This window comes from Poecilia formosa, unplaced genomic scaffold (genome assembly GCF_000485575.1).
Source record: "Poecilia formosa unplaced genomic scaffold, Poecilia_formosa-5.1.2 Scaffold112, whole genome shotgun sequence".
Taxonomy (NCBI): domain Eukaryota; kingdom Metazoa; phylum Chordata; class Actinopteri; order Cyprinodontiformes; family Poeciliidae; genus Poecilia; species Poecilia formosa.
In genome coordinates, this window is record NW_006800051.1 from 1,782,299 (window position 1) to 1,808,456 (window position 26,158).

At 42.2% G+C, this 26,158-nt stretch overlaps 2 protein-coding genes and 2 long non-coding RNA genes across 4 annotated transcripts; 1 reads left to right on the forward strand and 3 right to left on the reverse strand.

Annotated features, from left to right (window-relative positions):
* Positions 1-480: 480 nt before the first annotated feature.
* Positions 481-8,023, reverse strand: LOC103143496 (myelin basic protein-like). The gene is made up of 6 exons (XM_007560064.2): positions 7,673-8,023; positions 7,027-7,122; positions 6,710-6,736; positions 5,229-5,249; positions 3,828-3,911; positions 481-1,757 (listed from the first exon to the last, which is right to left on the reverse strand). The coding sequence occupies exons 1-6, from the start codon at positions 8,006-8,008 to the stop codon at positions 1,707-1,709; spliced, it is 615 nt and encodes a 204-aa protein (XP_007560126.1). The 5' UTR covers positions 8,009-8,023; the 3' UTR covers positions 481-1,706.
* On the reverse strand, positions 2,499-3,248 carry LOC107837091 (uncharacterized). Its single transcript, XR_001663075.1, has 2 exons — positions 2,954-3,248; positions 2,499-2,851 (listed from the first exon to the last, which is right to left on the reverse strand). It is a non-coding gene; the product is annotated as an uncharacterized LOC107837091 (long non-coding RNA).
* Positions 3,918-5,102, forward strand: LOC107837090 (uncharacterized). The gene is made up of 2 exons (XR_001663074.1): positions 3,918-4,238; positions 4,276-5,102. It is a non-coding gene; the product is annotated as an uncharacterized LOC107837090 (long non-coding RNA).
* A 6,570-nt stretch (positions 8,024-14,593) lies between the features above and the next one.
* angpt1 (angiopoietin 1) lies at positions 14,594-24,975 on the reverse strand. The gene is made up of 9 exons (XM_016675320.1): positions 23,856-24,975; positions 21,425-21,580; positions 20,609-20,730; positions 19,779-19,954; positions 18,828-18,955; positions 18,459-18,560; positions 18,070-18,236; positions 15,741-15,871; positions 14,594-15,158 (listed from the first exon to the last, which is right to left on the reverse strand). The coding sequence occupies exons 1-9, from the start codon at positions 24,153-24,155 to the stop codon at positions 14,998-15,000; spliced, it is 1,443 nt and encodes a 480-aa protein (XP_016530806.1). The 5' UTR covers positions 24,156-24,975; the 3' UTR covers positions 14,594-14,997.
* Between the last annotated feature and the right edge of the window lie 1,183 nt (positions 24,976-26,158).

Below are 26,158 nucleotides of genomic sequence, written 5' to 3' on the forward strand. Positions count from 1 at the left end.
GGGGGGAAGTTAGTTACTCTTCTTCCATGTTTTCTAAGCATACTTTAAACTAGCTAAACAGCTAGCTAGATGGTTGGAAGGCAAGCTAGACAGATGGCTAGCTTGTCAACTAGCAAGCTGTCTAACTAGCAAACACGTCAATAACACAATTTTCTGTTGAAGATTTTCTTTGTACAAATAAGTTTGGTACAAAAGTTACTTTTAGTGTCTTTGACCATCAAAACCATCCAACAAGCCAAATGACCAAATGCTCTCTAACCAGCTAACCTGCAAGAGGTTCAACCAAAAGGCCAGCTAGCCAAAACGCTGCCCAGACACCAAATCAACTAGTTATCTAACAATGTAGTCTCTATGGTTGTAATTTATACATTAAATTGTAATTGGCATTTAGTTTGTATTTATATCATTTTTAGGACTTTGTGTTTCTTACATTCATTTATGAATAAACCCCAAAACACATTAGATAGATTCCACACATGCTGATGTTTTTACGCCTTTATTCTTGTTAATATTGATGATTTTCTGCTTTTAGTGAATGAAAACATGACATTTAAGATTAGAACATCACATCAGACCAATAAAAATACTTTTAATACAGAAATGTGGTTTTAATGAAGAATGTTTAGCACCTGCTGACAGATGAGCCTCATCAGAATATTCTGATTTACTGAGATGCAAGTCAATATTCCTGACCTTAACCACCGCAGACATCGGTCTGTCGAAGGTTGGTGTAACCCCATGAAAGGTCCTGATATGCTCTATGATCCAGAAAACACACGCACTGAGTTTCTGTTTTTAATCTGATTTGGTTTGGATATTTCTTTTTCTATCTGCAGGTGTTGCACTCTGCCTCTCCTCCATATGTCTTTGTGACATAATCTAGTTAACTTTTTTCACATAATTTAAGGATAATTGACCAGCAGTGAGAAAAACTATGTATGCAACAAACAGGCTGGTTGGTGTGAAGCCACATTTACTGACCGTTAAAGACGAGACTGAACGAGTTTCTGCTACGATGCACAGCTGTTTCACATAAACATCAGGGAGGATAAATGGATATTTACAGTGTTTTTTCTGTTAGAACAAACTTATGAAAACAAATGAGAAATTATTTAGCACTTGAACCCAACATGCTGCCCTACAGTTCTGATCTCCTCACTCCGTCTAAAACCTCTGATTCACTTACGGTTTAACCATCAGCTCAGACGACATGTCTGCCATCTTCTCCTTAAAGCCTTCATTAGGATGCACAGATATCATGAGATTAGGAGTTAGTACAGTGCAGTGAAAAGGGCCATGTAACATTTAGCATCTTACAGTACCTCAAACATGAAGCTGCATCAAATCTTACCAGAACAGACCTATTTGATATTTAAATTGGCGTTTGAAGAGAGATGAAGTTCTGATTAAAACTAAACATCAGCGACAGCAACGACACGTCACTCAGGCAGGAAACCGAGACAGAACGAACCCGACAGCAGACGGAAAGCAGGAAGGTTCAGAAACATTCAAACATTCTTTAGAAGCAACAAAGTCAAACTTTACTTTTCTCCAGATTTTACAAAAATCTGTCTCAGTCTGGAGAAGCGTTGCGTTAGTCGGTTAACATTTGTTGAGGTTGTGGGTCTGACTCCTGGGGATCCGCCTCTCCTTCCTGGTGGTGTTCTGGTCCCGTTGGATCTAAGCGGTGGAGGTCGGCGGAGAGCTTAGAAGATGGTGCTCCAGCGTTTTGGGGGTGGACGGGACTTGGTTTCTCCCTGGACAGACGAAGAGAGGAAGGTTAAAAACAGTCATTCTCTCCAGAAAGACCGGGTGTCAGAAGCTGTTTGAAAACGGATGAATGATGGATATTTGCATCTACAGTCATGGGGATGAGAAAGTCCACAATCTTTCCAAAATCACCAATTTTTATCAACAAATGTTGCATTTCAGTCAGGTTGAGATCTGGACTTTGAGTAGACCATTGACAGCCCGCTGTGTTTGGGATTATTGTCCTGCTGATGACCCAGTTTGGACCCAACTTTGGCCAATCAGTGGCTGCAGAACAAGTTAATGGATGACGTCTGAAGGCTTCTGACGTTTGTTGAACAGCATCATTTTTTTAGGGACATCATAATAATAATAACCTTGATTTAACTAGGCTTGTCCCATTGTCCCCTTTTCCATTTGTGTAGAAAGCCCGGTTTGTTTGGTGAGGTGCGAATGCGTAATGGAACCAAAAACAAACTCTGGTCTGCCTACAAACCTTGGTCAGGGTTTGGTTGAAGTGAACTCTGATGCGGTTCCAATCCATATGTGAACGCCAAGTGGTCTAAAGCAGAAAATTGGACTACAGTGCAGGGCATTCTGGGTAAATGCAACCCAAACGTGCTAGCCTAGCGCTAGCGAGAGAAATGGCTTGTGGTCTTTAGCCAAAGACTAAAGAGAAATCTGCTAAAATTTGACGCCTCCATTTTAGTTTCCATTTTGTGAAGAAGGAAGTTGTGCTCAGTGTCTCCAGATGTTTTTGTTGTTTCCTTCAGAGGTTCGTGATGCAGCGCCCCTACAGGCCAGGAGGGGAACAGGTTGAAAAATGTTGCACCTTTGGTCTAAAATCGAACAGTTAGGAAAATACCTGTAACTATTTTCTCTGAACCTTAAACCCAACTGTACCATCAACAGGTTAGACCTACTGCAACTTCATATTTATTTTTCTTTGTCCAGAAAAATAAATATGGACATCACCTGGATGTGCTCCACATCATCAGGCCTCAATGACTCTGCAGCCTTCAGATGCCTTCTTGATCCAACTCACCTGAACCAAAAGGTGAAAGTTCCTCAGAGCGCTGATGATCTACTTTTTGATTCAGGTCTGTTGAAGCAGAGAAACGTGGAAAGTTTCAGGTCTGGAGTTTGACACCTGTGTTCTTCCTGTCCTGGAAAACCATCATTCCTCCACCACCGTGCTTCTCACTTGGTCTGCTGTGTTTGGGTTTCCTTCATTTTGGTCCATTGTCTCCTCTCTGGCCTCATCTGGCCCGAGGACCTTGTCCCAGAAGTCTCGTCGCTGCTAACCTCAATCCGGCAGCCATCTTGTTTCCTTCCTCCATGCTGGATCAGTGTCCTGACCGTTAAGCAGCTAACGAGGCCTGTGGAGTCTCTCTGAGCTTCATGCTGAGATGCTTACCTCTTGGAATATTTGTTTTATGTAAATTTTTTAAAATAATTTTTTTCCCATTTTAATTTTTTTTCCAATTATTAAACTTTTTTTTAATTTATATTTTTAATTTTTTACATTTTAAAAGTGTTTTTTCTTCAACTATTTTGTATGTTTAAAGATATTGTTGGAATAATCTTCCTCTCTGGAGAGCGATGGACAGTGGTTTGGAGATGACCTCTGAACTTTCCCAGATGGTTTTCCACCCTGGCGTTGTCGGCACAAACCGACACGCCGCATCCAAACCGCTTAATCCAACCCTAAGAGGAAGGGTGTACTTACTTTACTGTTGCAAACATTTGTGTTTTGTTTACTTCTAGTAGGATTGGAAGATCTTTAGAACCTTCTGAATGAAACGGGGTGTACTTTCTTTTCCCATGGCTGCGTGACGTTTCAGCATAAAATGATGCTGCAGCTTTGCAGCTTGTTAGGTGATGATGATGATGAGGCAGATGTAAAGCTGATGGATTTAGCTGCATGGCTGAGCTGCTGGTGAAGCTACTCACTGATCTCGGAGGAGAGCGTCACTGATGCGTTTGCGTGAACACAGACAGGAAAACGTGCTTTTGAAGCCCAGACTCACAGGGAGAAAACAGAAACTTTAAAGGAGACAAACATGCAGGCAGCTCACCAGGTTGAAGATCCTGGACAGCGTGCTTTGTTCTCTGCGTCTCCTGACCGGCGACTTCGTGCTCTCAGTTCGCGACGCAGAGGCCTGGAAAAAGACCCTCAGTGAGCTGAAAGCTCAGCCTGATGTATTCATCCATTTTACTGACTTATCGCATGAACAAACTCATTCAGGTGTGATTTTTAATACAGCTTCTGATTCAGTAGAAACAGAAATTTTCTGGACATTAGTGGAAAATCTACAAAGTTTTGTAAAGGAAAAGCAGCTAATGCTAATCTGCTAATCTCTGTGGGAACAAAGATCATCCCAGCAGCTGCTGCTGGACCAAAACCATCAGCAGGTTCTCGGTTTGTTCGTTCTCCACACCAAACACATGCATGAAGTCTCACATGTTTCAGTTACAAGGACGACTTTGTGTGTTTTAAAGAAACGGTTTGTGTTATTGACTGAGTTTAAAATGAGATTCAAAACTTGTTCAATTGAGTTTCTTATTTTGACACAAGTTTTATATCTAATAAGAAGCTTTCTCGTTTCAGACAAAAACTGAGATGAACTTTATATCTTATGACAAGTTTTTTCATTTAAACGAGATGCTGTTCCTGAATTTATTTCCAATATCTGGCAGTTCAACATTTCTGTAGATTTGCCAGGCCTGAGCTGAACTTTCTGACTATATTTAATGAATTGCAGAAAATAACATCCACTGCTCATTGGTACCAAGTTTCCTCTGAGGACAGGAAGTGTGAGGATGTAAATGTTTAATATTTTCTAAAGCTGTTTTCTTCATGGCTGCTACGCTGAAAGAAAAATGGCTCATATGTTTGGTGCCTCTGCTGCAGCAATGTTTAAACTTTTACTGCAGCAGAATAACGAGTGGAAGAAGAAAAACAGAAACATTCGTCAGGAGGGAAAGAAACGGGGATGAGAAAGTCCAGAGTTCTGAGAACAACCGTCAAATTGCTCTGAGAGATGAAACGACACAAAGGGAGGGTTGGTGAGTTATTTCTGGCACTAAGGAGGTGGAGGAGTTACACAGAACAAGAAGATGAAGAGGAGGAGGAGGAAGGAGGAGCAGGCCGAGAGCTCCTATAAGAGAAGGTGTTTACCGGGTCATAAATAGCCGAGCGGTTTCAAAGTAATCCAGAAGCAGCGAGTCGCTCTGGATGGAAGCAAACGAGGGGGAGAGAGGATTGTTCTCAAACTGAACAAAACCGTCTGTTAAAACAATCAGTGTGTGAGTGAAGGGGGCGTTTCTGAGTCATGAGGTCCCACTGGGCGCAGGGTATAAAAAGATGGCCGACGTGGGACTGAAAGCAGAAACGGGGACGCGGAGGTTAGCAAGTTCTCCACAGACGGTTTTAATCAGGGGTCACTGCACATGCTCAGTTCGACTGTGTCACGTACCAAACCCAAGACTTCTCTCCACTGGACATGAAAGAGAAACAGACAGTGAGGTCAGAAACAGAACCGGGTCAGAGCAGAACCGCCAACAAATCAAACCGACACTCTCACCAACAACTCGTCACATAAACTGACCAAATGTTATCCCTGATGTTTGGATCCTACGGCTGCATTCTCACCAGTCCGTTTTCCCAGAAAGTCCGGTCCGGTTGGTGAGGTGTGAACGCTAACCGACCTCTGACCTCTGGTCCTCCAAACCTCGGTCTGGGTTCGGTTGAAGTGAACTCTGGTTCGGTTTGAATGTGAACGCCAAGCGAACTGGAGACCGCTCCAGAAGCAGGAAGTGGACTACAGCGCAGGGCATTCTGGGTAAATACAACCAAAGCTAACGTGCTAGCCTAGCGCTAGCAGCAGAAATGGCTCCTGGTCTTTAGCCTAAAGAGAAATCCTCCAACCGCTAAAATCCTCCATCTTGTTTCCATGGTGAAGAAGGAAGTTGCTCTCGGTGTCTTCAGAGGTTTTGGTGTCGTTTCCTTCAGTGGTTCTTGGTGCAGCGCCCCCACAGGCCAGGAGGGGAACAGGTTGGTTTGACTCAGAGCCACAGCAGCTGGAGGTGGAGCAGATGTTCTGGTTCCAGTAGAACCGGGTCTACTGGGCTATGAGGAGGAAAACCATGATACTGATTTGCCTGGTCTTATATATGACAGTAAATGTGAATCTTTGGACGATTACTCGACTTCAGCTTAGGCTCAGGCAGTAGTGTAGAAATAAGGAATACTGAATATTGCTTGAACTTGATGTTTTTGATAATTTTTGTGGAAAAATGCAGGGATTTGTTGATTTTGCATGAATTTCCATGATCGTATAATCGCAAAAACCTGGAGGGACCAACGATGACTAAACCCAACAGGTGCCTGACTGCATCCATGTCACCGATATGCTGCTGCTGCCTCTGTTCTTCATTCAGGACTCAGTAATCACCATAAAGGACTTTGAGGAGGCTCCGACTCCTGCAGAGACCACTCCGTTTCTGCTGCCTGGTCTTTAATACTCCACCAGGGGAGATCACACCACTAGAAATAAAACTAAACTTAGCGCTGCAACATGAATGTGATGTTAAGAAACTGAATCTGCTCTGCAACAAATCTAGACAGTAAACTTTGGATTAAAAGGAGTTTAATTGGATTCCTGCTGAGTTTTCAACAGAAGGTATTTGTACTTTATGGAGCTTCAATGAGAGACTCATAAATGTTTAGAGAACATTTTAATCTCCTTTGTGACGCGCTTTCTCTGAAGAACTTTGCGCATTTCACTCTGTGGTGCATTCTTTAAAGCTGCCAGCAGATGGCAGTAAAGCCAGAACTGCTGAGCGTTCTCAATAATCAGAAATCTTTCCTGGATTCAAACTCGTATCATTTTAAAGCATTTCTTTCCTCTAACTTCACCCTGCAGCTGAATGTGGGGAAACAAAAAGTGAGACTCACCGTGGATTTAGGAGGCGGGGAGGAAACCTGCAGGAGAAACACCAAAGCAACAACAACAACAACAGCGTGACTGACTGAACAGGGCAGAGAAAACACAACAACACGCTCTGATGGACGTTTCCTGCAGGTTTTCATTTTTAGTAAGCAGGTGAAAGAATCAAGCAGCTTTGCAATCAGTGCAGGATGTGAAGGAGCTGCTGCTGTCCTGCAGGAAAAAATGCAGGAAATTTCCAAAAATGGAGTTGCTGTTAGGATGCAGATTAAGATGAAACTTTGATGTGAAAGCAGAGAAGTTAAATGAGGAAAGTGTGACTCACAAGGCTCCTGAAGAAATGCACCACGGCGTTTTCATTGGTCCGACGACGGGCAGAGGGCTGCTGGGGCGAGGCGGCCAGGTGACCCCTGAACGAGCCCTGAGCAGGTCGGACGCAAATTACAGAAACATTCAGCAAACAAACAAAGTTCAGAGTTCAAAGTGGAGCGACCAGTATCCTGTAAGAGGTCAGTCAGGCTGAGACAACTGCGTTAATTTAGTCGTATTTACAGAAAACGAGTGATTTAAAAATAAACAGTCTTTAAAAATTATATTTTAATCAGTTTCATGCACACAAATGTAGCCTTGGATTTTTATTAGCTGCATAAATGTTTAAAATCTTAAAATGTATAACATGAAAAAACATACTTTATCTTGAAGTATGTCTATAATTACTAAACTAAGTGCTCCGATCCACAATATGCTGAAAATAAAACCCCTAAAATCAAAATTGCACCAACAGAAAGGAGGAGGAGTACAAAATTAATTTTAATAATTGTCAAACAAGTTCTTTGATTTCCTGAAGTTCTCAAAATATTCCCACAAATCCCAAGACTGGAAAGATTCCTATCATAAAGTTTAGTGGATGGAAGAACTCCAGAGCGTGCAGCTCGCCATGAGGAGGCTGCTGCTCCAGACTCAAAGCTCACCTTGCTCCTCTTCTTCTTCTCTCCTCCAAACAATTTGCTTAGCTGATCCATCAGACCGGGACTCTTCTTCTTCTTTCCAAGCCCGAAGCTGCTCTGCCCTGAGGTGCTCGCTGTAGCCATTATATCTGCCGCGGAGGGTTCTGGTTCTGATCCGCTGCCCACGCTGCCAACACCCAGCTGTGCCGCTCCCTCAGGGTGTGTTCGGCCCGTCTGACGCGGCCGGGGCGGGCCGTCGCTCCGTGTCATCGCCTCGACCCCGGAGCGCCGCGGGGCGGGTGAGGTCGGGCAGGGCGGAGACAGCTGGCCTGGTTCTGGTTCTGGCTCCGGTCCAGACATTCTGTGTCAGTCGCTGCCGCCCTCCACACGGGTCCGGCCATTGTTCCTCACCCCATCTGTCTCACCCCGGCCACAGGGGACAACAAGGGTTATCTCTGAGGCTGAACTCACGGCCCGATGCAAAGGAGCGCCGAGCACAGAGAGGCCATTGTTGGGCCGCCCTCAGACGTCTTGCTAATGCGCCGCGGCTAAATTAGATGGAAAGCCACCCAGATGAAGGCCTGGACCGAAAGCTGCCGATGCGCCGCGGCTAAATTAGAAAGAGAGAAACCCAGACGAAGGCCTGGAAACACAAAGGGCCGAGAGAAAACCTGGTGACCCCAACAAACTTCCAACCAGTCTTTGGTCCTTAGTTTTAATTCATCAAAGGTGGAGGTGGAAATGTTCCAGTGTGAGATGGGACCCAACCATGATTTACCCATCATGCAACGCTCAGTGGAGGCTGCAGCTATGATCTCATCTGCAAACATGAATGGTTCGATTTCTGTTGAGCTAATTAACTTTAGAAAGGATTAGCTGCCGTTAGCTTAGCCACATGCTGCTGTTAAATGCATGTTACTGTTAGCTACTTTCTTCAATTAGCCACAAGCTGCCATTAGCTACATGCTACTCTTATCCACATGCTACTCTTATCTACCTGCTGTTGTTAGCTACACATTGCCATTAGCCACATGTTGCAGTTTGCCACTAGCTGCAGTTACCCACCAGCTGCTTTTAGCCACAAGCTGCTTTTAGCCACACGTTGCAGTTAGCCACACGTTGCAGTTAGCCACATGCTGCAGTTAGCCACATGCCACATCTTTTTTTGTTTTTAAATTCAAACGGCGGCCATATTGGATTTTGAGTTGAAGGTTGGTGAAAATATTCAGACCTTTTGCATTGGAACAAAAAGTTTTAAGGATTTTTGATCATTTTTTTCTTGAATGTTTGTCCTGCAAATGAAAGTGAAACAGAAAAGAGTTGCAGGGAATATGGTGTTTATTCCCCACAGAATCTGTGCAGCTTCTGCTTGAGGGAGCATGAAGCTCCAGAAACGCGTTAGAGATGATTGGTCAAATGTCCAACAGCACAGAAAGTCCTGGTTCTGTTTGTTTGATCCAGTGATGCTGCAGCAGAACAAAGCAGCTTCTGTTGTTCTTCAGTTGGAAACACCCAAGCAGCAGCAGAATATTAATATTTTCACACAAATAGCTTTTTGTCTTGGCTGCTTTTTTATTTTTGCTCCAGAGAGAAACTTTTAGAGAAAAAGAGATTAAATTTCCCTGATGAGGAAACATATTTCTAGATGTTATCTCAGCCTTAACACAATTTCTGGAGAATTGAGGAATCATTTGACTTCATAAAAATCACAAAGAACCAAATCTTATTTGCATCTGTCTATTTAAGACAAGATTTAGCATCAGCATGTTGATGCTAACAGGACCAGGCTTCCTGGTTGCTGCAGAGCGAAGCGTCTCATGGTGAATCATCGGCGGCGGCGTTTGTTTCTGATGAAGCGATTCTGCTACTCCTCCAGCCTCAGAAACACCTCCACTTTTCATAACGACTCAAATCCAAGAGCAAAACCTTCTGACCTGTTAGAAACACTAACAGGTGTAGATTCAGACTGAGGTGATGATGAGCTTCACAGCAGCAGAAACAGGATTAGTTTAAAACCTTTAACTGGATCACGACATGTGACTGAAAGGCCTCTGTTTAATTTCCACTTTTCTTCCTTATATGTGACCAGAGCATGTAGGAGCTTTTAATTTGTAATCTAGGACTTCCTGTTTCTTTGGCCACTTTAGCCAATATTTCACATACAGGTGTAAAAACCTCACCTGGTGCAGATGATCCAAGGAAAAAATGTTGAACACCAAGAAGTCTGGTGGCTTCAAGATGGTCACAGGAAAAATGATTTCTGCACTAAGTTGTAATATTTATCACAAATACTTTTGGTGTGAAATTATACATAACTGGACCATAGATATCATATTTACTGTTTTTATTTATCTTTTTTTAATTTTCCAAAGTGACCCCACCATATTTGTCATGGAAAATTAATTTCTGCACTAAATTCACCAATCAGATGAATGTGCTTGGTGTCAAATCATAACCTACATATTTTAACCATAGAAATCCTATAGATTTTCTAAACCACTAAACACAACAGCAGAAGCTAACGCTAAGTTGCTCGACACATAAGAGTAAGTGGAAGCTAAACTGCAAAACGTACAGAAATATACTAGCTAATGCTAAACCTGATGCTCATTTGAGGAGGTCGATGCTAAACACAAAAGAATTACTGGAAGCTAACACTGAACCGCTAAAATGTTGATTGAGGCTAACGCTAAGCACATGAACAAATTGGCAGAAGCTAACCATGAAGACGACTGGCTCACGTCTCTCCGCCTGCTGTGAGGCTCGCTAACAGCAAAGTCCTCAGTTTCTGATTTTTCTAGATTTTGTTAAAGTCGCAACAATAAACAGTTGATGTGACAAAGTTAATCCTAGTCATGAAAAAGTGACATTTTATGGAATATTTGTCTTAAAAAGCTCAAAACTGTCAGCCATCTTGAAAATCAGTGATGTGCTGAACTGTCCGGGATGTTGAGGATTTGAGCTGCTCATCGTTTTGACTCGCAGGAAATCAAAAGTCCAATAAAAGTGGAAAAACACGAAGCCTGCGCTTGAACTCTTCCACTCAGGAATCCTGTGGGAGAACGCAACATGGCGTCCCGGTTTCCTGTGCAGTCAGGGAAATGTGGACGGGCTCCGGCGGAGACATGTTTGTCCTGCAGGACTCGACCCACGGGCCTGACAGAAGCATGCAGGGAGTGGGCCGGGCCCCCTGCAGGGCCCTGCGGTCCGGAGCGGCCGGGAAACAATGGCAGCCATGTCACAGAGCTGTGGGACTCGAACACGGGAGAGAGCCGTGAACCCAGGCAGGAATGCCGACGTGGAGCGGGACGCCCACTCAGAGGCCCGATGAGAGGAGAGAGAAAGGTTCCCTCTGTTCCCTCAGGTCCAGACCTGACAGCCCGGCTTGTTCTGCAGCTGCTACAGTTTGCATGACTCCTGCAACCTCTGCATGCAGCGGCGTTGACGTTCAGTTCTGATTTATTTAAACTCGCATAAAAACACAAAACCTTACAACGTATTTTTGGCTGATTGAAAATGTCACTGCACTTGAAATAAGACAAAAATGAACTTACACATAACTTTTCAGTAAGACGCAGAAGCTTCTTTTGAGTAAATAATTAATATTGAGGAAAAAAATACTAATTACTCTGATAGATTATTTCACTTATAGGAAAATGTCTTGTTATAAGGGAAACGATGTCAACTAAACTAGAACTTTCTCATCAGTATTAAGGAATAATTCACTCAAAACAAGTTTACTTTTACTGAAAAGTTGTGTAAGTCAGTTTTATCTTATTACATGCATAGTGAGATATTGACTTGGTAATATTTCATGTTTTGCAGAACAAAAACACTTATCAGCTGATACATTTTCTGTTTTAAACTATAGATATTTGACCCTGGAAATGAATTTAATACTTTATTTGTGCACCAAATGTTACAAAGTGCTTCAGATTAAAATAATAAAACATAAATGATGCGTATGAAAGTTTTTGTTTTTCTGGTTCTGACATAAAATCATTTTTCCTTCTTTCAATTTTATTCTTTCCTGCTGGATCCAGAAATAAAAATAACCTGAAATTTTACTTCAAATCATGAAAAGAGGAAAAAGCGTCTTTACATTTCCTCTTCTCAAAAACAACAAATTGAGAATTACTCCCTGATTTCATTTGTAGCGAACAGGAAAACATTTTGTTCAGAAAGTTGAGTCGCTTCCAGACGCCGTTTTTAACCTTTGGGGTTTTTATTTTTGCAGCTTTAGGCTGCAAAACATCTCGATGTAAATGTGTTGGATGCTGCCAGGTTGGAACCAGTGACTCAACCGGCCGCAGGCGGCGGCGGCTCGCTGCATAAAGCCGCCGTTTGTTCTGCAGCTCAACAATATCAGACTCTCTGTTTCAGAAACCTAAAGCCTGATGTGAACGGCTACCGCAGAGAACAAAGACAAACAGAAAACGGCTCCCTCATAAAAACTGAATTATAACCGTCACAACTGGCATTATTACAATATGGAAGAACAGGATCACCGCTTGCTTTTCTAATGCAGCAGCAGAATCAGATTTACTCTGTGGAGAAGCAGAAAATGTGATTTTACTTCCATATGGTAAAAATATTGTAAATATATAAGAACTGTTGATAAAACAAAGTTTTTCTCGTCAATAGTTTGAAGGAAGGTGTTTTTACAGAAGCAGAAGAGAAAACTGAAGTCCTGATTTCTGAGGGGAGAAACTGTCTTTGGCGCCACCTTAAGGTGAAAGTTTAAACAGTTTGTCTCCAGGATATGTGGGGTCTGCAAAGATGCTGGCTGCCCTTTTCCTGACCTTTGACCTGTACAAGTCCTGGATGGTGGGAAGGTCAGCCCTCCATCCATCCGTTTAGCTTGGAGCTAAATATTTAGTTTGAAAACTAAATATTTAATTAGCAAACTGAGCTTAGTTTACAAACTAAATATTTTATTTGCTAATCATTTAGTTTATTTAAAAGCTAACGGCTAGCAGCTTATAAACTAATGCTTTAGCTTGTTAACTGACAATTTAGTTGGCAAGCTACATTATTAACTTGGAGTTGTAAAAAAGTTAGTTTGCTAATTAAATATTAGCAAGATAAATATTGCAATATTTTGATTGTGGGCTAAATATTTAGATAAAAGCTACATAGTTAGCTTGAAACTACATATTTAGCTTGCATACTAAACAATGACTTTGAAAGCTAAATGTTTAGTTTTAATCACAAATTTAGCTTTTTGTTTAAATGATTGCCAAGGTAAATATTTAGTTTGTAATATTTAGCTCAGATCTAAATATTTAGTTGGCAAAAATAAATATTTAAGTTTTAGCAAAATGTTTAGCTTGCTAGCTAAATATTGAATTAGGCTAAATATTTATTTTTACAAACTGCTAGTTAAATATTTTGCTTGAAAATTAAATAAAAATAATTACCAAGCTAAATATTTAGTTTGTATAACCGAATTGTACATATTTTAAAAACATGGTGGAAATATACATCTGAAAATAAATCCAAATTTTTCCGGCTAAATAACCCAGATTATTGCTTTTAGTCCCATTTAGGGGGAAACTCTGATGCCGCTCAGCACTGGGGCAAACCCCACAGCGCCACCTGCTGGCGGCTCCAGGTGTTAAAAATACAACATTAACATTGAATTTACTCAACCAGCATAAAGCCTGGCTGTTGACCTCTGACCTCTGAGTCACCTTTTCTCATTTTGGGTAATGTAAACAAAATGCACAGAATTGCGAAACACCTGATTGAAACAATAATTACTGAGGTTATTATTTTTGTTGGGTCATTAATCTGAACCTGTTGATTTTTTAAAATTCTTTAATGAAGTTAGAAATGTGTTGGATGTTGGTGAATATTTTGATAGGTGCGTCAGAAGCCTGGTTTCAGGGTTGAGCACCTCGTTCTAATCCTAAATGCCACGTTTTCATTAACCAGGAAATCATAACATAAACTAGTCAGGCCCTGTTTAAATTTCTTCAGAAATTTTCTAGTATTACTTATTAATTTGGTGTTTGGAGATGAGCTTTTTTTTCTGGTAACAAACTGCCACGAAGTTTAAATCAGATTCTTTCTTTTGTGTCGAATATCTGCTTTATAATATATTCAACACAAATAACTGTTAAGTAGTCAGTAGTGTAAATAGTATTTCAAAAGGGAAGAAATCTTGTTTTGTTTGAACAATAATCTGTTGCTAAGAGATGAGCGCGTTTTCTGGTAACGATGTGCTGGCAGTGCATTAGCATTAGCACAAACATTAGCAGTGCACTGCCCCCCACCAGTTCATGGCAGTGCATTAGCATTAGCACAAACATTAGCAGTNTGGCAGTGCATTAGCATTAGCACAAACATTAGCAGTGCACTGCCCCCCACCAGTTCATGGCAGTGCATTAGCATTAGCACAAACATTAGCAGTCGCTTTTTCCCCTTTTTCCTAAAATGAGCTTTTTAGGGGTTTTTTTATTAGCCTTGTTTAGCACACTGAATAGAGGAGGTCAGTGTAACATGCTAATGACGCCCCACTGGCAGCATTTAGGCTAACATTAGCATTTTAGCTCATACACTTTAATGTAATACTAACTGCATTCAGTATTTTAACATACTGAATGCAGTTAGTCCATGTTGCTCAACATGCCTGTGACTCTTCACATGCTGTTGAGTACATTGTAGCTTACTTTAGCATTGATGCTAATTTTTAGCATCAAAACGCTGGGCTCCAACCGACGGACACACTTTGGCAGGTCATGTTTGAGTTTATAAGAAATGTTCTAGTTCCCCGTCTTTTACCTCCCATTTATTTATAATTTGACCACAAACCTTTTAAAGATGACTTTCATAACTCATCCAACCATCGCTGTGAATACTTGAAATTTGTTCTGTGAAATCAGATTCCATCAGACAAACTTCTGTCTCCTGACAATAAGTTGCAACATAAATTAGTTAATAATTCCCCATATTAGTCTTTATTTATAATTTCACACTGTGTAACCTCACTTTATTTTGATCTTAAAGCTAAACTCACAGTAATTATTAAAATAATTACACTCTTTCATAACAGTAAGTGCATACACTTCTTACAGTATGTACAACATTTTCTAAAGCAATAACAGCAGCTGTTGTAAATGTACTTTGGACAATATTAATAACAGACATTTATTCAACCGGCTGGAAAATTGCTATAAATGGCTGAAATGAACATCATTTTAGAAAATCAACCGAGTTTTTCCCCTTTCAGCCATAACAATTTGGCCAAAATGGCAGAAAACTGCAGAACATTTCTGTCCATTTTAAAGGAAAATCTAGAACAACCATAAATCCTGATGCCAGTTTGTTCCAGCGCAGCTTCGGGTTCAGAAGTCCAGAGGCCGGATCATCATGGCGGTGCCGCGGAGGGAGTAGCTGGGTCCTTTGAAGTAATGCCACTTAATGCCGTTGAGCTTCCCTACGTGCTGCCCGCGGCTGAAGTACAGCCCGTTGAGGTTGGACGGGCCGCAGGCGTCGAACCACCAGCCTGGGCCGGAAAATGAGGAATATTTAACGTAAATGAGACGATAAACCGCTTTACGACGACATGCAGTTCACTTCACATGCATCTGGATTTCTGGTTGTTCATGAAACACAGCTCCATTCTGAACTTGGATTCTATGGAGCTACACTGGTGCCATAAAGAAAATTATACTGAAAAAAATAACGTTTTTATATATATATAAACATTATGGCTCCAACTCCAATTTAGCTCCACAGATTTCCTTGGGATCTGTCCATCCAGGGACTAATTTCTCTTTATTTGCCAATGGAAAATTAAGACTCTCAAAGCGGGAAAGGAAAACTGACCTAACCAGGGATTTAGGTTCAGAATTTTCCACTTATAACTTTTCTGATGTTAAAAGTGGAAAAAATCTGCCCATACTTTTCATCAATATTCAAGAATTATTGCTTAAAACAGACTCCTCTGACTTCTGAAACATTACTTTAGATCAGTTTCATTTTATTTAAAGTGAACTAAAGTATTTGCACCGGGACATAAATCCGTGCTGAGATGTTTTGCAGTGCAGCTGCGTAGCGTGGGTCATAAGTGGCTGTCTGGACTCACCGCCCGTCAGCATCAGAGCGCACTTGCAGGAGCAGTTGTCGTTGTCCTGATCTTTGGTGCTGAAATCGGCTCCATGGATCACCAGGCTGCTCTGCTTCCCTGCCGTCCCACTGTGGCTTTTCAGGAACAGCCTGGAAAACACCAAAAGCTCACAACGTGCAGCAAAACGGAGAACCTGAGGAACAAAACGGCCAGAGAAAAAAGCATTTTAGTGTAAACTGTTTAAATGAGGGCGGTTTAGTCCCTGCTGTGTTTGGGCAGCTGTTCTCTCTGGTTCTCGATGCTGTGCAGCTAGAAGGACCTTTTCACTTTCGCATAGTTATGATGTGTAACCATGGCAACAAGGTGTTTATAGCAGCTGATTAGCAAAAAAGAAAAACACCTGAACCGTGACCCCGAATCCCAGAGGAGGTGAAACTGAGGCTGGAAGCAGGTGAGGACCAGAGAGCAGAGAGAGGAAGTTCAAACCGTCTGGACAGGAAACAGGAAGTCTTTGACAGGCAAACCGGATGAACTTCAAGAATGGATCCAGCCAGAATATTACAGGTATCGTCTCGTTCAATAGAACATGGCTGCAGGTTCTGATCCCCTACTCCGTCTCTCTAACCATACAGCATATTTAGAGGAGCAGCAAAAGCAAAGGAGGCAGGTTAGCAGAGCTAGCTAACAGCTGATGAGGATTATCGCCTCTGCTGCCCTGATCCTGAGATGTTAGCGTGTCACAACATGAGTCTTCAGTCAGAAGCCTCTTCTGATTCACTGTAAGACTGACTGCTACAGGAGATCCTTCCTGCCAACAGCAACATCTGGAGAAACTGCATCCAAACCAAATTCTGAAGAAATCCAAAGTTCTGGTTCTGAAGATAAATGGATCTCTGATTCTTTCTCTGGTTATTGTGACTTTTAGCAGACAGAATAAGTTCAGTGATTATAACTGAACTAAAACGAGACGTTTGGTTTAACTTCAGACTGAGAACAAAATGTGGAAGTAAACCTTTGGTTTCATATTTACAATAAAGGAAACTTTCTAATTGTGTTTTTCTCATAAGTGTAAATATTAAATGTGTTTATTGTAAAGCGGAGCCGTCAGATCTGAGAAAAGCAGATCGAATCACTGCATGGTGAAGGTTTGAACCCAACGGAACGAGGTTTTAGCTCCTGTTGAATCCTCATAAATCGTGGCTGTTTGGTCGTGGTGGATCATCCAGGCTGCGGCTCGTCAGGTTTCCAGGAGCGGATCGGTTGGAGCGGTTCTGGTGTCAGACTGTTAACAGGCCGGGCTCCGGCGGCGGCGCTCAGAGCTGCGGCAGGCGGCATTCTGATCGCCAACTGAAAGCATCTCAGCGAGCAGCTGCAGAGGACAATCCTCTCCCTGCCAGCAGGTGTCATTTCAGGCTCAGGTTTCCTGAGGGGGGTCGGTATGCAGGCGCTGCGCTGCAGGAGATCAACGTCCGCCGAGTCCCTTCAGGTCAGAGCAGGAGCCTCGGATCGCTTCTGTTTTCTGAAGTATGATCCCATTCAAAGGCAGCTCAGAGCTTCACTAATGGATCTGCATCAGCACTGAAACATTCAGAGTCAGCAGCAGTTAGAAGTTCTCAGCTTTTATTTTGATGGTCCACTTCCACAACTGAGTTTATGTATTAGCTAAATATTTAGCTAGCTAGCTTAGAGATAAATATTTAGTTTGTAGCTAAATAGTTAACTTACTCAGCAAATATTTAGGGAACTAATTAGCTTGCTAACTAAATTTCTGGCTTCTAAGTAAATATTTAGTTTGTAGCCACATATGTAGCTACCTCCACGCTAACTACATGTGTAGCTAGCTCCACGCTAACTACATGTGTAGCTACCTCCACGCTAACTACATGCGTAGCTACCTCCACGCTAACTACATGCGTAGCTACCTCCACGCTAACTACATGCGTAGCTACCTCCACGCTAACTACATGCGTAGCTAGCTCCACGCTAACTACATGCGTAGCTAGCTCAGAGCTCACTACACATTTACTTAGCTTAGAGCTAAATAGTTAGCCTGCCCACTAAATATTTACCCTGATAACTTAATATTACTTCAAACTAAATATTTAGTTTGGATCTAAATATTTAAATGACGGTAAAATATTTAGCTGATAGTTTGCAACTGAAACCTTTATAACTGATAACATGGTGAAAATATGAAAAAATGAACCTCCATCTGTTTTTTATGGCAGGATAAATAACCCAAAGTATTTTTATTAGTTTTTGAATGTGCGACTCTACAAACGGTGTAGTCCAAGGCCTGCAGAGTGACCCAGGTTCTTACGTTTGACGTGTCTTTGGGTAACATTACCTGTAGTTTTGCTTCTCGTTGCCGATCTGGAATCGGTCATAGAGTGAGAAGGCCTGGTGTCCGTCCCAGTCCGTCAGCTCAATCCGAAGCACCTGCTGCCGCCGGCTGGTCAGCTGATAAATATGCTCATTTCCCAACCAGTGCTCTGCCAGCAAACTCCCAAAGCCCTGCAGACAGGAGAGGGGTCTGCTGGTTCATGTTCCAGCTGCTGTGGTTTATTCCTCAGCTCTGGGAAAAAAAACTCCCTGAAAACCTGAGAAGTTCAGAAATTATTGGTCCTTTAAATCAGGACTGAAAAGGTTTCAGTTCACACAGATTATCTGAATCACATCGACCTGTTTGTTCTGTGCCGTATCAATTTGCTCTTGGTTACAAACGAAGCGTCTCACCAGCTTGTACTCCTTCCATGTTCTCTGGAAATCTTCGCTGCCGTCTTGTCTGCGCTGGATGACCGTCCATCCGCCGCCGGCGCTCTCCATGTTGCAGAACACCTGCAGCAGGAGCAGCTTTGATGAAGATCGATATAAACTTTCCATGCTCTTCATTCCAGCTTTTCTGATGAATCAACCTGATGAAGCTGTTTTGTTCTGCAGACATAAAAAGTGTGATTTTGCTCTGGAAAGTTTTAAGACTTTGGCAGAGCTAACGGCGCTGTGTGACGACCATCGGGACCACCGGGTCGTTTGGGCCAGAACCCAACGTTCGGTTCAGGTTTGCTAACATCAGAAGCGGCTGTTTTCTTCACAGATCAACGGTACCTTCTTAGTTTCCTGTGGATTTATCTGGATGGTGTAAACGCTGTTTTTGTGGAAGCCAGCTTTGTATAAATCCGCACAGTCAGCAAACTTCTTCTCTTCATCCGCAGCTCCTGATTGGTTCGCTGCGGCTGCAGAGGGTCAAGAGATGATGTCAAAGTTTCAGTGGATAAACTGTGGCCAAATCAAGAAATGTGATAAATCAGTAAATAATTTATTTGTTAGGACAGTACACATTAACTAACACTGATTACCAGTTAATTTAACTTCATTTCCTCGACTGCAAACTTTCTCCAACCCTCCCCCACTTACTGCTGGATAGTTTGAAAGGTTGGAAAACTTTTATTATACCCTAGTTTAAAACTAAAAGGTTTGATGGAGTTGACAGAAAAAGAAAATATTTACAACTGACAATAAAAAAGGTTTACAGTAAATATTAATTCATTTTAATTGACATAAGCCTGAAAACAATGTAAATACAGTAAGAAAAATGTTTTAAAGTGTTAAAGTTCCAGCCTCCAGCCTGGTAGTGCCTCGGTCCCCCAGCAGGGGGCGCTCCCCTCTCCTCATTCTGCGCTCCAAAGCCAGAACTTTCCAGTCAAAGCCTCAGCACTTCCAACTTCAGAATATATGAACTTTATTTCTGAAAAAATAGGCAAACTAATAACTAAAAATATTTTCAACTGTGATGAAAACAAAAGTTAATCTGTTAAGAAATCGCCCAAAAAACATAATTTTACCCCGTCGGCACATTTCCAAACAAACGTGACTTTAATTACTTAAATTAACGGTTAGAGGTTAAAAAGTAATCTGAACCAGTTATAAACGTTTATTACAGGTTTCTAAATGAATGAAGCAAATCCAAACGAACTTATGATTCACAGAGTGTCAGCAGGATCAATAAAGTGTTTTATAAATGAATCTGATCAGAGCGCCGCCGATGCACTGTAAAACCTGAACAGTTGAGTTGGCTGCTGTTCCCTCTGGCCCGGATCAGCTGAGCCTCCAGCTGCCGGATGGCGCCGCTCTGCCGGCCCACCAGCGCCTGCAGGCTCCCCTTCTCCTGCCTCAGCGTCTCCAGCTCCTCAGCGTGCTGCTTCTCCATCTCCAGCATCTTCCTCTCCAGGAGGCTGTGAACACGAAGGTCAGCTGAACAAACTCAAACCTTCCCTTCTCAGCCTTCACAGGTTTCATATCCAATCAGGATTAATTGTTTCTGGAAAATAAATACTGATCCAACGTTTCAGCCCTGGTTTCCGAAAGAGCCGAGTTAGTGAACAGAAACAGGAAGAACGGAAATTAACTTTATTTCAAAACGTGATTTATAGATAAAATCACAAAGTGAGAAAAACAAAGAACAGCTGATAAAAACAAATTAAAGAGTAACTAAACCCCACAAACCCCTAATATCTGGTAATATTAGGGTTTAATAATAAGTCAGAGTGTAACGGACGATAATTTAGTTTTCTACTGACCAAATTAAAACTAAAGACAGTTTTAGTTTGTAAAGTTGTTTCTCAGAACCTGATCTATTTTTTCTAAATAATTCAGATTTCCCAGAACGTCCTGAATCCCACAGAAAGATGATTTTCCTCATAACTTCACTGCAGCATTTCCCAGATGAAATGTTTCAGTCAGCAGCAAACCGAGGTTCAACTCTCATTCTGCACCGCCAGGGGGCGCCGTTCCCTTCGTTTGCTGCAGAAACCTGGACTGAGGAAACTGTTCTGATGTATAGAAATGAATAATTGAATAATCTGTCCGGTGAGGTTTCCCACATCTACCTGTTTTTGTCGTGCAGCTTGCTGATCTCAGTGGTCTGGATCATTAACTGTTTCTCCAGCTTGTTGGTGGAAAGGGAATTTTCCAGCAGTTGAATTTCAAGCCTCGACGTTTGATTCAAAACCTGCAACAAGGAGAAAAAAACGGTTTATATTCCTAAGACTTAAATATAAGTGATAAAACTCTTTAAATGAAAAGTGATTGACATGATTATAATGAACACGCTTCAGAAAAAAGTCATTTTTTAGACATTTTATTGTAAGATTGTGTGATAGTTCACTATTTTATTTCCTTTGAATTTATCGTTTTATTTGAATGTTTTTCCATCATGTTCAGGTGGTCAGACTAATTTTATTTCCATATATTCACAGTGTACAACATGTCTACAGGTTCTTAAAAACTCTAAAATTAAGGCCTTGAAATACCTTGAATTCATAAAAACATAAATTAGCCTTAAATATGTTGATCACACGCTAACTGTTGTTCATTTAGTTGTTTTTCTTTTCTGCCAGGGTAAAGTTTCCGGCTGAGGCTAACTAGCAGCTAGCATACCGGTGGTAGCCAGCTAGCTGTCGTCAGAGTGAAGATCCCCAGACACTCCTTATGTTTAGTCTTTTATATCTTAAATTTAATTCAAGCTAGCATTAAAAAGTCTTAAATGTAGCTTGCTGAAACATGCAGGTAGCTGTTTCAGACTTCAATGGAGCAAATTTCAGGGTAAAATAAAAGTTTGACTAAAGCCTGGGATGTCATTAGCTTCATCAAAAGCACAAAAGAAACACATGAATGTCAGGCTCTGTGCGTGTAGCTTCTTCCACCTGAGTCTCAACGTCAGTCAGCTTGCGCGTTTGCTCGGCGGTCTGAGAGAGAAGGCTGGTTCCCATTTCCAACATGGCTGCCGTGTGGTTGTGCATGGCGCTCTGCTGCAGGTGAGCCATCTCCGTCTTCATGCTCTCCCTGACGTAGCTCTCAATCTGCAACCAGAAAGACGATGCGAGAAGTTAGAGGAGCAAACCAAAAACCGCTGAATGGACACAGAAAAACACAGATCTGAGTGTGGTAGAAAATAGAAATGATCTGTGATAGCTAGAGATGGATATCTAGTTATCCAGTTAGTTAGCTGGACGGACGCAGAAACATAAAGACTAGCTTTGAATTTCCCAGTATTTGATGGTTTTCTATTTATCAGTTTAATCGCGTTCGTTATGAAATACATTTTTGTTCTGTTTGTTCAGGATCGACGCAAACGAAGTGTTAAAATGCATAAACATTATAGAGACTTTTACACTGTCAATTAATTAATTTCTGTAACTAATTTCTTATATTCAGATTGGAATCGTTCAGATGGGAATCGTTCAGATAAGAATCGTTCAGATGGGAATCGTTCAGATGGGAATCGTTCAGATGGGAATCAGATCGCTCCTCTGTTCCTCACGCTGAGCCGGAACGTCGGCTGACAGTCGGACTTCCAGCGACGGTCCAGAACCTGAAGCCTGGATTCGTCTCTGTCCTTAAATAAATTCACTGAATGAATAAAAAACAACCTGCAGGAGGTTCAGGCACCTGGAGTTAAAACCAAAGTGAGACGTTTTGCTTCCGTTTGGCATCAGAAGAACGTTTCCTCGGTCAAACATCCTGGATGTTTGCATTACTGATCAGACCAGTTTATTTGTTTCTTATGGGATTTAAAATCATCTGTTTGGAAAAATGTTTCTTCAGCCTCAATCTGTTAATTTCACTCAAATTTTCTACCATTTTTGAACAAAATTCTCCACAAGAAACAATAAAATAAAATGAAGCAAAACTCTATTTTACTCCAAATTATTATTATTATTATTATTTTATTTTTTTTATTATTTATTTTATTTTATTTATTTATTTTTTACTTGTATGACTTTAATGTTGAGAGAAAAAATAAAATTTGGTCCGACTCAGAAAATGGAAGATCAGAAGATTTGGATTTTGTCTCCTGCTGACTAATCAGAGAAATTATTTCTGATTTCATTTGGAGTAAAATTATAATCAACCATCAACATCTGATAATCCATCTGGGAAAATCTGTAGGTTTTAACCAGATCAGCCGCTGAGATGATCGTTGTTCTACCGTCTCTGCAAAGCGCAGCAGGAAGGAGCTGAAACAGGAGAATTCACCCGAACAGCCACAGATCTGCTCAGAAAGTTGAGCTGAATGCAGCTGAACTCAAACCAACAGGAATAATGACGCCGTTTTCTTCACCTCCTGCTGCTGAGCACAGAACCAACACGACGTTTCTGACGAGGCGTCCAGAGGAACTGAAACTTTCTCTCAGATAAAACTCAACTTGGTGAGCTCAGATTATTTCTGCACTTCTATGACGCCAAGATCTAGGAAGTCCTCAGAGAAACAACGTTCATCAGATCAGCGAAATCTTTCACATCTGCATACAAGAAGCTAACTTTGCATAATTGTTCCCAAGGGCTTGCTTTAAAAAATAAAATAATAAACATAGAAAATTTCAAGATGGCCGCCAAGGAAAACGTGTTCTTGCACCAAATGTTTATATTTATCATATATAAATTGTTTATGTGTCAAATCATGAAGAACTGAACTCAGATGAACCATATTTACTGATTTTACTCTAAAGTTACCAATTAGTCGAACATGTTTGGTGTCCAATCACAGCCAGCGTCATCTGAACCGTAGAAATCCTGAAGTTTCCTTTTCCTGGTGAACATTGGAAAATATGTTTGCTCTAAAATTAGCAGCAAAAAGTTATCTAAATACTAATTCACTAAAAAAGTAATCTTAGCGCCACTAATGCTAAACACATAAAAGTTAGCAGAAGCTAATGCTAACCATTAAAACCACTGCTTGTGTCATATCTTCATTTTCTTCCAAGTGTGAGACTCGCAAACAGCAAAGTCCTCAGTTTCTCATGATGTGACATAAAGTTCTTCCAAAACGGAAGAACTTCATGTTTTCCATAAAGACAAAGTTCTTCTTTATGGTCATCTTGAAAAAATGTCTGTCATCCTGATATCGTAACTACTTATGTGAAATATGAAGAACGTACAACCTGAATTTTTATGCTTGTTTCCTAACTTTACCTGTTCTTACAGTAGCATCAGGATTTCCTCTGAATCTAACTGGTTTTTCTAAAAACTGCCTGATCTGTGAGCAAACGCAGCAGAGCGTGTGGAGCTTCCTGGAGCTTCCTGGAGCATCCTGGAGCTTCCTGGAGCTTCCTGCTGCCCACCTTCCTGGTTTACCTTCTGCAGCCACTGGGTGTAGTTCTGCATGACGCTCTCCAGCTGCTGGATCTTCAGGCTGGGCTCGGCCGGCGGCGCGTCTCTCTGGATGGCGTTGGCGTCGTGCTGACTGGTCCTGCCGCCGCCTCGGGCCTCTCTGCAGCTGGCCTGTCCCTCCTCAGGCAGGATGAACGTGTAGGTGCACTGCCCATGCTGAATTTGATGAAACCTCTGCTGATCGCCTTCGGCACGGCGCACAGTCAGCAGGAGGAGGGTGAGCAGAAACAGCGAGCGGCGTCCAACATGGAGGCCAAGCATCATGTCAGAATTAGCAGGTAAACGGGTCGCTCTGGGTCTTCCTGCTCCCTATGGCCGACTCTTCTCCTTAAAGCAGAATGACTACAGGCTGGAGGATTCTGCTCGCCATGACTGACCCGTCCTTTGGCTGGACCTCCAGGACTCTCATCAAATGTTTCCAAATCTCCAAATTGTGTTTCTGCCAGGAAAAGTTGCTCATATCTGAAGCAGAGAGGCAGCTTTCTTCTGCATGTTGATTCTGCAGGAAATCAAAGCCAGGCTTGATCCTCCATCAGCGTGAAACTGTAAAATGTTTTCTGGGAAAGCTGGAATTTGTTGTCAGACCTCCCCTGGTCTGCGCTGCGGCTTCCTGCTCCGCTCTGAAGTGGAGAACAGCTCCAGGCTTCAGGACAGACTGAGCCAGCCTCTCACAGCCTGCAGTGGAATGTGGCTGTGCACACATCAGTGTGTGTGTGTGTGTGTGTGTGTGTGTGTGTGAGAGAGAGATTTTGGCACAAGCTCAGACCATGGGGATCGGTTTACATCCAGCCTCATGTGGTCGCCGTCCTGCCTTCTTTTCTGGAAGTGGACACAAACATTCATCTGAATTTTCTCCTGAATCTCTGGGATGCAGAAAACTTTTTCATAACATCAGCAGAATTTGTCCAGTTTTGTAGTTCCTGAACTGGTTCCTCCAGTGTTGTTCATTTCTGGGATGAGAAGCTAAAAAATGCCTGGACAAAGTTTTGTCTGCAGTGACCGTTCTGCTCTCCATTCTGTTTTATACAATCCAAGAATGAACCCAAGGAGACAAAGATCGAGGAAAAGCAGCTGAGATTAAAACTGTTTTCACAGCTGATGGTCTGTTGGACTCAGTTTGATCGCAAACAAGCCAACCTGTTCCCCTCCTGGCCTGTGGGGGCGCTGCACCAAGAACCACTGAAGGAAACGACACAAAAACCTCTGAAAACACTGAGAGCAACTTCCTTCTTCACCAGATGGAAACAAGATGGAGATTTTACCGGTTGGAGGATTTCTCTTTAGGCTAAAGACCAGGAGCCGTTTCTGCTGCTAGCGCTAGGCTAGCACGTTAGCTTTGGTTGTATTTACCCAGAATGCCCTGCGCTGTAGTCCACAGCACAGGGCATTCTGGGATGTGGCGTTCACATTCAAACCAAACCAGAGTTCCACTTTAATCCAACTTTAGTCCGTTTGCCTAGTCAAAGTCCGGTTCGGTTGGTGAGGTGTGCATACTAATCGACCTCTGACCTCTGGTCCTCCAAACCTCGGTTGGGTTCAGTTGAAATGAACTCTGGTTCTGTTTGAATGCATGTGAACCTTCAGAGGTTTTTGTGTCGTTTCCTTCAGTGGTTCTTGGTGCAGCGCCCCCACAGGCCAGGAGGGGAACAGGTTGGTTTGACTCAGAACCACAGCAGCTGGAGGTGGAGCAGATGTTCTGGTTCCAGTAGAACCGGGTCGACCGGACCACCAGGTGTGAAAGCAGTCTCAGGTTTGTAGGTGGACCAGAGTTCACATCAGAGTTCGATTTCACATTCACACAAACTGAACCGGATTCTCTGCAGACGGACTGGACTAAAGCGCAGTGAGCAGAGCGGGTCCGAATGCGGCCAGAATGTCTTTATAAAGTTCTGAGACCTTCAGGCTGTTGTTCCACTTTGGGCTGATTTTCAACATTCTTTATTTGTCTCATGTCTGCCAACTGTGTAAGACGTGATCATGGTTTCTGGTCACGCTTCTGCAGTTTGTCCTGTGTGGGTATGCGGTGATATCAGCTGTGTGTGTGTGTGTGTGTGTGTGTGTGTGTGTGTGTGTGTGTGTGTGTGGGAGCAGAGTAGCACAGAGACACAAGATAACAAAGCCTCAGAATAACTCAGCCTGGCTGAGACATAAAGCATGTTAGCTCTGCTTGTCTGAGGAAAACATTCTTCACATGAGAATTTGTTTGTCAAAGATAAAAAGTGAGATATTCACAGGGACTCTTCAAGGAAACCTACGAAACATTAAAC